At 39.3% G+C, this 14,669-nt stretch overlaps 1 protein-coding gene across 1 annotated transcript in view; it reads left to right on the top strand.

Moving 5' to 3' along the window:
• NUP210L (nucleoporin 210 like) overlaps positions 1-11,635 on the top strand; it is a 289,674-nt gene extending 278,039 nt beyond the window's left edge. The window contains exons 34-40 of the mRNA XM_007948554.2: positions 3,126-3,252; positions 5,419-5,568; positions 7,493-7,743; positions 8,205-8,409; positions 10,657-10,761; positions 11,370-11,444; positions 11,535-11,635. Coding sequence (XP_007946745.1) covers positions 3,126-3,252; positions 5,419-5,568; positions 7,493-7,743; positions 8,205-8,409; positions 10,657-10,761; positions 11,370-11,444; positions 11,535-11,635 — 1,014 coding nt within the window. The remainder of the gene's footprint in view (positions 1-3,125; positions 3,253-5,418; positions 5,569-7,492; positions 7,744-8,204; positions 8,410-10,656; positions 10,762-11,369; positions 11,445-11,534) is intronic.
• Positions 11,636-14,669: the final 3,034 nt, after the last annotated feature.

The following is a 14,669-nucleotide window of genomic DNA, read 5'->3' on the forward strand; positions in this document are numbered from 1 at the left end:
TCCTCATGAGTACAATTAAGTGTTCTGGAATTCCCATTCTTCTCAATGTTATCCATAATTTGTTATGATCCACACAATTGAATGCTTTTGCACAGTCAATAAAACACCAGTAAACATCTTTCTTGTATTCTTTGCTTTCAGCCAAGATCCATCTGACACTAACTATAATATTCCTTGTTCCACATCCTCTTCTGAATCCAACTTGCAGTTCTGGAAGTTCTCTGTCAACATACTGCTGCAACCATTTTTGCATTATCTTCAGTAAGATTTTACTTGCATGTGATATTAATGATATTATTCAATAATTTCCATATTCTGTGGGTCATCTTTCTTTGGAATGGGTACAAATATGGATCTTTTCCACTCAGTTGGCCAGGTAGCTGTCTTCCAAATCTCTTGGCATAGACAAGTGAGTGCCTCCAGCATGGCATCCATTTGTTGAAACATCTCAAAGGGTATTCCATCAATTCCTGGAGCCTTGTTTTTTGCCAATTCCTTCAGTGCAGCTTCAACTTCTTCCTTCAATACCATTGGTTTTTGATCATATGCCACCTCCTGAAATGTATGAACATTGACTAGTTCTTTTTGGTACAGTAACTCTGTATTCCTTCCATCTTCTTTTGATGTTTCCTGCATCATGCAATATATTGCCCATAGAATCTTTCAGTATTGCAATTCGAGGCTTAATTTTTTTCTTCAGTTCTTTCAGCTCAAGAAATACAGAGCATATTGTTTTCTAACTCCAGGTCTTTGCACATTTAATTATAAAATTTACTTTGTCTTCTCAAGCTGCTCTTTGAAATCTTCTGTTCAGCTCTTTTATCATGTCAATTCTTCCATTTGCTTTAGCTACTCTCCATTCAAGGGCAAGTTTCAGAGTCTCTTCTGACATCCATTTTGCTCTTTTCTTCAGTTCCTGTCTTTTTAATGACCTTTTGCTTTCTTCATGGATGATGTTCTTGGTGTCATCCCATAGTTCTGGTTTTCAGTCATTGGTGTTCAATGCATCAAGTCTATTCCTTAGAGGGTCTCTAAATTCAGGAGTGATATAATCAAGGTCATATTTTGGCTCTTGTGGACTTAATTGTTTTCAGCTTCAACTTGAACTTGCACATGAGCAGTTGATGGTTTGTTCACAGTCAACTCCTAGTCTTGTCTTGGCTGAAGATATTGAGCTTCTCTATCACCTCTTGCCACAGATATAGTCAATCTGATTCCTGTGTACCCCATCTGGCAGAGTCCACGTGCATAACCACCATTTGTGTTGTTGAAAAAAGCTATTTGCAATGAATAAGTCATTGGTCTTGCAAAACTCTATCATGTGATCTCCAATGTTATTTCTATCACTAAGGCTGTATTTTCCAACTACCAGTGATTCTTCTTTGTTTCCAACTTTCGCATTCAGATCACCGGTGATAATTAACACATCTTGATTGCAATGTTCAGTCAATTTCAGATTGCAGAAGTTGGTAAGAATCTTCAATTTTCTCATCTTTGGCTTTGGTGGTTGGTACATGAATTTGAATAGTAGTAACTGGTCTTCCTTGTAGGCATATGGATATTATCCTATCACTGACAGCACTGTACTTCAGGATAGATCTTGAAACTTCCTTTGCGATGATGAATGCCACGCCATTCCTCTTCAGTTTGTCATTCTTGGCATAGTAGATCTTATGATTGATTCAAAATGGCCAAAACCAGTCCATTTCATCTCACTAATGTCTAGGATATCGATCTTTATGCATTCCATTTCATTTTTGACAACTTCCAATTTTCCTAGATTCATACTTCATACATTCCATGTTCCAATTATTAATAGATGTTTGCAGCTGTTTCTTCTCATCTTTAGATGTGCCACATCAGCAAATGGAGGTTCCGGAAGCTTTATTCTCTCCACGTCATTAAGGTCAGCTCTACTCTGAGGATGCAGCTCTTCTCCAGTTGCATTTTGAGTGCCTTCTGACCTGAGGGTCTCATCTTCTCACGCTGTACTGCACAGTGTTTCAGGGCTATTCATAAAGTTTTCCACTAATATATCAGACAGTGTTTCACTGTTATTCAATAAGGTTTTCACCGGCCAATTATTTGAGTAATGGATGGCTTCTTCCTTCTTCCAAGTCTGTCTTAGTTTGGAAGCTCCACTGACACCTGTCCACCATGGGTAACCCTGCTGGCATTTTGCAACATGGTGGCATAGCCTCTAGCCTGACAGCAACATGCATACCACCACAGTGTGACAAACTGACAGACAAGTTTGTCTCCCTTAGTTGTTCCAAACCACTCTGCTCACATCCTCCTTCAGCCGCTCCAAACCACCATTCTCCCTTGGCTGCTCCAAACCCGCCAGCTTGTTTCCCAGCCTCCCCCAGCTGCTCCAACACCCTCCTACTATGCCTGGCTTGCTTACCTGGCCTGCTCCAGGTGCTCCAACAACCACCTGCCATGTCCATAATTCTACCAACAGTCTCTTCAATGCAATCTAGGTTTTTACTAATGTTATTTGTCGTTAGGTTCCATCGCGTTGGCCCCAACTCATAGTGACCCCATGCATGACAGAAAGGCACCTGAAAATTCTTCCAACCTCTACCCATTACCAAAACTGCTTCCACATTGTAGATGTCTGTTAAAATAGCAGTGCACTCTTCTGGTACCAGTACTAGTGCTGCAGTAACAGGAATAACAGAATTGGATGGCTTTAAGAAACAGTAATTTATTTTCTAACAGTTTAGGAGGCTAGAAGTTCAAAGTTAGAGGACTGGCTCTAGGGGAAGGCTTTTTCTCTGTGTGAACTCTGGAGGAAGGTCCTTGTCTCTTTAGCTTCTGATTCCTGGTTCTTGGAGATCTCCATGTTTCTTGGCATCTGTCTTACCTCATCTCTGCTTCTTTTACTTACTTGTGTTAATCTCTTTTATATCTCAAGAGATTGAGTCAAAACATACCCTACACTAATCCTGCCTCATTAACATATCAAGGACAACGCATTGCCAAATGGGATTATAACCACAAGCAGAGAAGTTAGGATTTACACAGCACATATGTTGTGGGGACATAATTTAATCCATAAGAGGTGAGGAGGAAGGGAACCAAATTCTCTGAGAATTTAGGCAAAGATTTTCCTTTGACAGGTGGTGGTCAATGCATCATCAAGATTAACTCTCAGTTATGACACCAAGACTTACCTCACCAATACCCCTAATTCAACTGGGCTCAAGCTCTTCATCACCACTGGCAGAAATGGTGTCAATCTTAAAGGTCAGGAATTTCTTTATAGGTCTGGATGATTGTTTCCATCATTTCTAATTTCCCTCAATTCATTGACTCCTTTGGATCAGTGATCCAAGTTTCCTTTAATTTAAAAATTGATCCCACATTAACAGAAAAATCATACAGGGCTATGAGACCTTATAAATTATGACTGGATTGAGGTTTTAAAATAGGCTCAACCTAGTCACTATTGTCTTTCTAGTTATAAATAACCTGAGAGTAGGAGGTAGCCAAGACATTTAGCCATTTCCTAACATGGCTGATTACTAAGGTTACCCAAGGAAACTTTATGGAAGTATAGATTCTTAGGTTTCATCCAGAGATTTATTAAACCAAGATATGACCTGGTAATCAATTATTCTAAAACGTTCCCAAATATTAGAATTATTGAACTAGATTACATCTGGATTGTTTTGTTTTTTTTAAGCAAATAGCCTTATTGTATGGTTTTGTTTCTTTTTTCTTCTACATTAGACTACAATTTATGGTCAAAGAAAACTAAAATATAAAGAACCTCTAATAGGTTCCCAATGCTATGTATATATTTTATCTCATTTAATGATCTTATCATAGTGCATCACGGTGAGTCTAAATGGACTCAACAGCAATGAGTTTATCATGCAGTTACTACCCACATTTTAAAGACGAGAATACTGAGGCTAAGAGCAAGTAACTTGGAGAAGGTAATAATCAATTAGTGGGAGAAGTGATAAATATGTCCTACTCCAAAGTCTATGCTCTTTCATTCCTCTTTTTTTTAAAAGAAAGAACAAATTCCAGGTTTTTTTCTTTGCCAGGCAAATAGTCAAAATCAAGCAGAGAAGTCCACAACATCAATACTTTGATATAAAACTCTGGAGACTTTAATTCAAGGTCCCTGGTGGTACAGAAGGTCTGTGCTTAACTGGTAACCCAAAAGTTGCATGTTCAAACCCACCCAGTGGTAGCACAGAAGATCCAGGCTTGGCAATTGGCTTCCATAAAGATTATAGCCAACCCAACTCCACAGCTAACGGAGTCTCTCCAAATCATCACACAAATACCTCAACAAGACTTAGATAAGTTTGATTCTTTATCATTTTGCCTTTCAATTTTTAAGTAATGTAATATTTTTTCACATTATAAAATATTTAATTTTTAATAATTTAAATATGGATAAAGAAAAAATATTTTATCTTTTTAAGTTTCCAGAGAAAAATTATTAAATGTTGCTTGTTAGCATATTCACACATTGTTGTCTACCTTGTGGTTTTAAAAAGGCTACAATTTCTTTTCCCCAGAATCTTTCTGAAACCACAACTTAGTTTATTAAGAAACCTCATGCAGCAGTCCCTTTGATCTTGCTGATAGTCTCCAAAAGGTGAAGATAGTCACTGGACTGCAGGCAACTAGTTAAGAGCTTCAGCAAACTAGACCATTGAGAAATTGTACAGGGGCAAATCTTATTAGCAGGACAGCAATTCCTATTCATTCTAGAACAGTGACACCCATTACAGCTCACCTAACTGTGGCATCAGTCTAATTCTTGCTGGGTATGTGACTTCTGTTATTAAGGTACCACATGTGATAAAAGTTCCAGGGATCTTTGACTTGAACCATACTGTAATCAGCTATGAAAAGCAACCTTCCTAAACTTAAAAGCTACCTCCCAACTGTAGTACTTTTTTTGTTTCATCGTTAACTAAGAATACACACAGAAGAATGTCCACTGATTCAAGAATTTCACATGTACATTCAGTGACACTGATTATGTTCTTGGAGTTGTACAAGCATTCTCACCCTCCTTTTCCAAGTTGTTCCTCCCCATTAACATAAACTCCATGTCGCCCAAGTTGCCTTGCAGTACTTTGTTTTTAATAGCTGTCCAACTTCCCTGTAATCTGTCTTATTGCCACTGAAGAATTTCAAAATGCCTTTGAAAGAGGACTCCATCTATGATTTTGATAATGGAAGCCCCACCATAGTCATTCACAAACTCACAGAGGCAAGATTTTAAACTATTTTTTCATCTTGATTATGGCAGGAACCAACGAAGCTTGGTAAACCCTCTTTCTTATGTACTTTCTATGATACCAAAGCACCTTCATATAATTGTCTCCCCTTTTACAAATTCTTGTTGATAACATAGTTATTTAACTCTTTTCTGCTTATTAGGATCCTGTACTTCAAGTCAGGTCTTGGCCATTACAACAATACTTCTTCCAGAGACTCTCATGCTGTGCCATGTACAGTTCAGTAACACCTTGCTAGACATTCCAGCAAGTAAAGTGTTTCATGTCCAGTCAGATTTCAGCATAGAGAAAGGTAGGTTTCACCAGTTGCATGTAGTTTCTTCCTTACTTTCCTATTTATACAGTTGTCACTCTCTTATTGACTTGCATTTATTGACTTCCCAATTTCATGATATATAATTGTAGAATATATCCCAGTCAACATTTTTATTCAGTCATTCAGCAAACATTTAATATATGTCCTCTATAACACCCTGTGCTTTTCTATGACCTAGGGCTTACCATACTGTTATAATTTACTATTTTCTTCTTACTCTCCATCATCTCTGTGACAGTTTGGATTATGTCTCATTCATGTTTGGATGTTTGTTGTTGAGCTGAAAGATTTTCCAAGGAGATGAATAGCATTAACAAGGGTGGAAAATAGAAATAGGCATGATATTGGGATAACTATAAAGCAATTAATCTAAAATGAGAGGATTCATGTCAGATGTAAGGCATTTGTGCTACATCATGGAATAGTGCTACATCCTAAGAGAGTCTAATCCTAGGCCAGGCAATTTGAATGGTACAAGTAATGAACAATCACTAAAGGAAAGTTCATTCAGCAAATTGTTGGGCACCAAATATTTGCCAAGGTGCTGTGGTGGCATAGTGGTTAAAACATTCAGCTGCTAACCAAAAGATCAGTAGTTGAAATCCACCAGCTGCTTCATGGGAGAAAGATGAGTTAGTCTGCATCCATAAAGATTTATAGCCTTGGAAACCCTATGGGACAGTTCTACTCTATGCTATAAGGTCACTATGAGTCAGAATCGACTCGATGGCAGAGGGTTGAAATATATGCTGGACACTAGGACTGGCACTGGAGGCACAAAGAATAAGACAAGGCTTTTCTCTCTCTTACTATTACTGCACAGGGTGATCAGCTATAGGATAGAGATATACACAGGATGGTAGGGTAGCAGAAAGGAATGTCTACATCAAACCTGGGGACCAAATAAGATTTTACACAGGAAATGAGCCTTAGAAAGATGACAGGAACGAGCTAGATGTGATGAGAACAGAACATTACAGGCAATACAGAGCCCTTAAGAAGTTTTTTCAAAAATAAGATGAAAGCAGTTTTAAAGAAAAGCATCTAGACGCAGTATATAGAGTGGATAAGAAAGGCAGGCAAGAATAGTGAAGGGGCCACTGCAATAATCCAAGCATGAGCTGATGAGGTTCTAGACCAAAGTAATAAATACTAATGAAGGCAGCAGGTATTAGAGACATTCCAAAGGATGAGTTGGAGATTTGGAGAATGACTGGATCTAGGGATGAGAGAAAAGAATGTCAAGAGACAATTTGTGTCTGATTATGGATAAACAGAAAATACCATTGACAAGAACAGGGACAAGGTTGGAGCTGGTTTGATAGGGAAGTGATTAAACCATATTCAAAGCTCACCTTTCTTTCACAAACCATTCCTGATCCCACCAACTCTGACTACTCTTTCCTTCTGTCTCTCCTCAGTGCTTAATTGCCCCACTCAAAAACCAAACCAAACCCACTGCCATCCAGTTGATTCCAACTGATAGCAACCCCATGGCTGTAAATCTTACAGAAGCATACTGTCTCATGTTTCTCCCATGGAGCTGCTGGCAGTTTCAAATCACCAACCTTTCGGCTGGCAGCCAAATGCCTCAATCACTGCACCACCAGAGCTCCTGAGTTGCCCTACTAGTACTATATTATTTAATGCTCTCCAATATGTTGATTTATCAATAATGGTATTCTTAGCAGCAATGTTCAGTTGTGGGTTCCCTCAGACTTGTTCTTTTTCTTTTGGTTATCTCCTCAAAGTGGTCAATAATGTGCTGATAGTGAACACTCAAAAGTGAGTTCCTATCTTCTCTTTTGCTTAATTTGCATGTTATCATTTTTCTTTCCATTCCTAACAGTTGGCCCCACAAACCTCTGAGCTTTCCTAATGATTTTCCTCTTCTCTTCAGGGGTTTATGGCTGCTTGATCAAGGTTCGACCCCAGTCTAAGGAGCTGCTCCAGGCCCTCAGCGTGGCTGACACCTCAGTCTATGGGTGGGCCACAATCATCAGTGAACGAAGCAAGAACGGAATGCAAAGAATCCTCATTCCTTTCATCCCAGCCTTTTACATCAATCAGTCAGAAGTGGTTCTTAGCCACAAACAAGACATTGGGGAGATAAGAGTACTGGGAGTGGATAGAGTTCTTGAGAAGCTAGAGGTACATTAAGGACTGAACCAAAACACTAGAGATTAGGGATTTGAAAAGAGAGATTTTTCATTCTCAGTCCAATGGTAAAAGAACAGTTACTGAGTGAACCGATAAAGATCACTACAGGAAATTCTTAAACTGAATGAAGAAAAGCTGTCTACTTCACCATGCCAGAGAGGCTCCCAACAGTCCAAAATCTAGGTCATTAGCTTTGTCTGGAAGACTGAAGAACATTCTTTAAAATTCTTGTATAGTATATCTTGAAGCCACTTTCATTCTTGCAGCACATGCTCTTCCCTTATCCTTCAACACATCTAAGGGGGTTAACAGTGAATGACATTAGTGTCAGACAACTAGCTGGAATCAGAAACCCAGGTCTCCTGACAATTCTTGAAATTTTTTTTTTAAGATTGGAACATATTGCTACATTTTATTCCTTCTAACAACTGCCATTTTATCTCTTTTCCAAGGTCTTCCCCAGTTCCCCAGTTCTAGTGGTGTCTAGCCATAGGCACTCTTCCCTCATGCCTGGCCTGGCCATCTACCCAGTAAGAGTGGTCAACTTCAGTTCCCTCCAGCAGATGGCATCACCTGTTTTCATCAACATTTCCTGTGTGCTCACCAGTCAAAGTGAGGCTGTGCTGGTGAGAGCTAAGAAGGAAAAGTCTGGCACAGGTGAGCACTGAGGACTATGTTTAATCTAAATGGCAAAAAAAAAAAAAAAAAGGTGTATTATTCACAATTTAGTTAATAGGATATGTTCAGCCACTTGACCAAGATTATTCGACCTAGTTGGGGCATGAATTTTCCAAACCTTTCCAAAATAGAACCTTCAGGTAGCTTTGTTTGCACTAGATAAGTGATGTATTTAAGAATAGTTTTATCAGTTTGACATGAGTTTGTGATCTCTAAGTATACTGAAAGCATTTGGTAAACGTTTTGTTTTCTTCAGAAGTCTTCAATGGAGATCTTTTTGCATCAGGCAACAGATAAATGTTGATAACCTTAGAACAAAGGCTTAGCTTCCAAAATTCAGATTCCAGGCATAACCAGTTTGAAAATGATGCCAAGTCTGGGTGGCATAGGAACACAAATATGGAAAGTTATTACAAACGCAAGAGAACCATCCTCCTTATATTGTATTTAGTGATTTCCACTTCCCCACCAGGTTTCTTGATTACTGGAAGTAAATCACGTTGAATTCTAGTACATATAATGGAAGGTTTGTTTTTGTGAGCAATGCACTGGTCAATATCCTAACCACAATTTACTAATTTTAATCCTCACAGGTAGATGTTTTTCTTATTTTCAATTAACCTCTAACTGAAAGTTAGCATTTCTGATTATGTAGGCAACATAACACAGTATTCACAGCTTGGTCTAACTTTGTCACCAACAGAAACCAGGTATTGTCAGATTTCAAAAATATTTCTCATTACATCAAAATTACAATAATCAAGACTTGCTGTTAGATCTTGTTTTTTAATAAGCATCATACTTACTATTATCACTAATTAGGCTTTTTAATAGTTTGACAACTACTTCAACTGTCACACATCAGATGTTTTATGTATTAGTCAACTGTACTTTGATATACCTGGTATCATTTGTATTCCTACATATTTTTAGTGTACTTAAATTTTTTTCCTGAGACAGGAACCATAGGCTTTACCAGACTGTCAAAGTTGCCTGAAAAAAAGAAAAAAAAACACTTCTTGGGAACTAGAAGGGGGTGAGAATTTCTAACATTAGCTATACTCAACCCCAACCTTCAGCTCATTCACAAGCAGTGAATACCTATTGATATGTGCCACTTAAAATTGGGCCCCTGCTTTTAAATTCCTTGAAGTTGGTTCCCTGCAGCCAGTACAGGAGATGCCAAGTTAGTAAGCCTTCTCAATTTTATTTGGACTCTGATTATACAAGCATTAGAAAGCCAAAAGCATTAAATAGTGGGACCTGATCAGGAATTAGTGTACAAAACTTTGTCTTAGTGTATATACTTCAAGCAACCTCAAATCATTCTTCACAGTGAAACATTTTGCAAAGTTAAAAATGAGAAAGACTAGAGAGAGAAGTAAGCTGAATTTAGAGGTAGAGGGCCTATACTAAAGATGCTAAACAGGAACTAGGTGTGAGGACCTGGGGACCAACTTATATAGAAGGCCTGGAATGTGGGGGATATGCAAGAAAACACGAGTACATATCTAGACGCTCATGAAGGCTGAAATAACCAAATGTAGATGCCAAGCATGAGTCAAAAAAAAAAAAAATTTAAAAAAAAAAAAAAACATTATTGAAGTTAAATACAAATCAAAAAGCTCTCTAAAAATAAGGAGCTCTGGTAGCATAGTGCCTAAACACTTGACTGCTAACCAGAAGGCTGGCGGTTCAAACCCACCAGCCACTCCTCGGAAGGAAGATGGGGCAATCTACTTCCATAGTGATACTTGCCTTGGAAACCCAAGGAGGGGTTGCTATGGGTCGGGTCCGACTCAACGGCACATTAACAACTACTCTAGAAATAACACACTGAGTTAGCTACCTCATGTGTTAAGAGCAGAATCACTCCACAGGGTTTTCTCGGTTGTAATCTTTACAGTCTATAGCACAGCCAGGTGAGTTCGAACCACCAAGGTTAGAAGGGCAAACCACCTATGGACTTTTTCTGAAAGTAACAGCCTGAATAAAAAGGAAAAAAGGCACTGGACTTAAGGAAAGAAAACAAGCATTTCAAAGTAGCAGAGGATTTAAGCAATCAGAAGGTTAAGAATTGGATTTTATTATTTTTAGAGGAACAATGAGGAATAGTTTAGAAGCCTACATTTCTCTTATAGGATACAAAACAATTTCCTAAGAGGGCTAGGTTTTGAGTGCTTCCACTGGTAACTTTTATACTGTTTTGTTCTGGCCAATGCACAGGTCAGTGTGAACATTCAGGTGTCCTCCAGCAGCTTATTGGTTCTTACCAGATCATCTTCTTTACCCTCTTTGCGGTGTTAGCATCAACAGCTTTCATCTTTCTGGGTAAGGAATCCTTATATTCAGCACCATGGACTTTGGCTCAGAAACTACCTCCATTGTATTTCACAAACTAAGTAAGGATGAAAATTATCTCTTTACCATTATCTATTTTGCCACCTGTAGTTGAAACTGTGTTAGCTTCCCTACTCTTAGTCACCTGGTAGATAAGGTCTTATCAACTACTACCAAGGAGCAGTAAATTGATATGCAGACTATGAAGCATCACTCAGAGAAAGGAAAACCACTAAGACTTTGATGATAGTGGACAGTTTCATTCAAATTTATACCAAGAGATGATTCAAGGTAACAATACAGCATCACAATTGTCCAAACTTGTTTCTCCCCATCTACCAACCAGAAGTTGAAATACCTCCAAAATCATTGGGTTTAATAAAAGAAAAATTTATTCTAACAGTGTATTACATAAAATTATTTAACCTGAAGCACTATTATAATAGTACTATTTTAAATGACTTAAACAGCTTCGACTTACATACAAGCTACTTAAATTCTGTATTTCGCTCATGAGAATTAGAACCCAAGTCTCTTCCTCCTCTCCTACAACCAAAATCAAGACATGACCTTTTTAGTGACATCTCCCTTTTTTCCAGCATACAATGCCTTCCTAAACAAGATACAGACAGTTCCAGTTGTTTATGTACCAACCCTAGGAACATCACAGCAAGGTAAAGAACTGCTGAAAAGAACTTTGAAAAGCTCATTTGCATTTTATTTACCAGAGCCTTCATCATGTCCCTTTCTCCATTTATTTCTAGGTTCTTATAGCTCTATACGTTCTCCTCCTCCCTTCCTGAGTCCACAACCCCCACTGGGCCAGAATCGGCTGCAACATTGGTTATGGAGTATAAGACACTAATCTACCATCAGATGAGTCACCTAACTGAAGCAGAATGGAGATTTCTAGCCTTACACAAGAAACCCAGCAGCAGCCTCTACTCAAAAGCTTCCAAACAAGCCTTTGGCTAACTGTTAATAAAAGACTGTAAAGTGGTGTGGACCATGTTTTAAAGATCACCTATCAGTTCTTAATTCTAGAAAAACAATAACGAAAGTAAAAATCTCATTTATATAGTTCCTAGTTTAGTATACAGAGTGAAAACTGCGAGAGCTAGAACTTGATGTGACTGCCACATTTTCCAGGTCTCACAAATTTCCCACCTTTGACAGTAGAGCCACTTCTCTATCACTCGTTTTAAGGGAAAATATTTGAGTTTTCCTTCTGACAGGTTTCCACTTTTCACAGGTTTTACTGTAGTATCCCAGTGTGGTATCTTATCAAGCTCTAAGGACTTACCCAATGAATCCAGGTAGACAGAAATGCCAAAATGGACTTTTAAATACTTGGCCACTTGCCCCAAATAACTCAAGTGTTCCACTCTTCTGGTTGCCCCTGAATACTTGAGGCAGTAAAACAAGACAATAAACAGGATGTATCCAAAATGTGTTTATTGGGATGATTTCCCACTCATCTTGATTCAGGGTATTTTTAGTGCTGCTTCCGTCTGAAGGAGCATCCTAGAGGGAAAAGGTTCAGAGGTTAACTGACATCAGCCTACCTACCCTGTCTACCCTACCCTGTCTGCCCCACAAATAAGCAAATGTCCCTGTAATGGAATAGTCACAGAAAAACTATATCTTTTTCTCAATTCCTTCACCTACTACAGTCATTTAAGGACTCTCATATGAAGCTCCTTTTATCACCAATCTAGCTCAGTTTTAGAGGGTAATGCTTTGAGATTAAGAAATATATAGGGTTTCTGGGAATATTAATTTTGGGGAGGGCCAAAAAAAACTATCAAATCCAATCCTCTTTACAAGACAATCTAAGAATTTATAATGTACATTGCCCCTCTCACTCTCTCACTATATACAAGATTCAAAGCCCAACATTAATTAGTTAAACCATTTACCTTCTGTAAGCCTTGCTTTTCCTCCTGTAGGCTGGCAGAGGACAGTGGAACAGCCAACACACAAAACTACTGTTTGTGCATGGCTAAAGACCGTGGTGATTTTATAGCATCCTGGGAAGAAAAAAAGGACTTAACAAAATTTCTCCAATATTATCCCCACACCTTTTTCACCTGAAATATGCTTTCATGAATTAGCTGTTAAGATACACGTTATTGGGTAAACTCGAAATTTATTTTCCTATTCTAAACTTGTGATTACCTGGCTCTAAGGATGCACTAAAGCCATCACAGAAGCAATCTGGACTACCTGACCCAGCCAATGGATTTGCTGTTAACCATCCTAGAGCCTGAAAGGGTAGAGAAGCAGAACCAACACTTATTTAAAGGTCAAAAAATAAGAGAATCCTCTGGGGGAGTGTCAGTAATGGGTACTTCCACCCCCTTGCTCCAGGTACAGGTACAGAAATCACAAGAACCCAACTCATCCTCTTAACATGTTTCCCAAAGCAAAGGTATCTAAGGTATGCATATGCAATTTTTATGGGAAATCAGTCTGGAACAAATAAAGCCCCCCTAAAATGCAACATGTACTATTCTTTTAAGAAAAGCAAGGACAATATTATGTCCCTTTCACAGACTAAGAAACTGAAACTGCTAAAGCGCTTCAAGGAAAAGGCAAGCTTTTCCCAGTCGTTGAGGTCCAGTCCTTTACCCACTTCTGTAATGATAGCCCCTCACCTGGGCATTTCACATCCATGAAATAGGAATTAGGGCTTTGCACCAGGCGCTTCTTCTTGTGTTTCCTCTTCTCCTCTTCTGGAGAGGGGTGAAGGAGATCCTTTGCGAGCTAAGATGGATATAAATGCAAAGATTTAGAAACCAACGGTGAAAATGGGATGACCGAAAACCGTCCCCACTGCCACACACCGGGGAGAGCTCGCCCTTTGCCGCCCCTGATGTCTGCGCAGCTGGGCCGCCATCTTATGTCCTGTCCGCTCCCGTTTATGCAGGTGGCCCTATGGGCCTCTGCGGTCCCCGTAGTTAACGTCCTAAGATGTGCGGAGGGCAACTGTGGACCCTCTGCTTTCCGAAATCAGCGTGAGGGGAGCGTAGGGGCAGAAGAGCGAGATCTCCGCCGAAACCTGGACCAAGGAACTCACAGGCATGTTCGCGTGGGGAGGTCGTCCCGCCGGAAAGGAGCGAAAGTGGAAATCCTGCTCCTTATAGCCGGCATCCTGCAGGAAGTGACGTTTACCTCTTGTACCGCCATGTTGTGAAGGTCTTTCTCCCTGGGTCGGTCTGTAGTGGAGCGAGAAGGAGGCTGCCATTTTAGGAAGGTCGCTAAATGAGAGTTTTGACACAGATCTGTAGCCATATTGAGAGTGTTTGCTCTCTATCTTGAAGTCGGCATTGTTTGATCTCCGCTGTCAAGGAATAAATTGACACTTTTTTTATTTAAATTTTTATAGTAAATGTGTTTGTCTACAAAGCACACTGTAAGTAAACCGGAAAAACAAACCTATTACCATGGAGTAAATTGATACTTTTTAAATTTTGTGCTACACCTTGACAGTCAAAGCTTAATAAATAGGAACTGCTGAGGAAAACACCAGCGAGTCAAGTTCTATCTAGAACTTAAATGTCTACTTTTTTTTCCCATTGATTTATCTATTTTAACTATTCAGAAACGTTGTTGTTGTTGTTAGGTGCCATCGAGTGGTTTCAGACTCATAGCGACCCCATGCACAGCAGAATGAAACACTGCCGGTTCCTGTGCCAGCTTCATGATCCCTGCTATACTTGAGCCCATCATCGCAGCCACCGTGTCAATCCATCTCCTTAAAGGCCTTCCACTCTTTCCTCAACCCTCCACCCTACCGAGCATGACATCTTTCTCCAAGGAATGGTCCCTTCTGACAACATGACCAAAATAAGTGAGATGACATCTGGCCATTCTTGCTTCCAAGGAGCATTTCTGGT

This window comes from Orycteropus afer, unplaced genomic scaffold (assembly GCF_000298275.1).
Source record: "Orycteropus afer afer isolate SDZICR_OR568_19922 unplaced genomic scaffold, OryAfe1.0 scaffold00217, whole genome shotgun sequence".
NCBI classification, from domain to species: Eukaryota; Metazoa; Chordata; class Mammalia; order Tubulidentata; family Orycteropodidae; genus Orycteropus; species Orycteropus afer.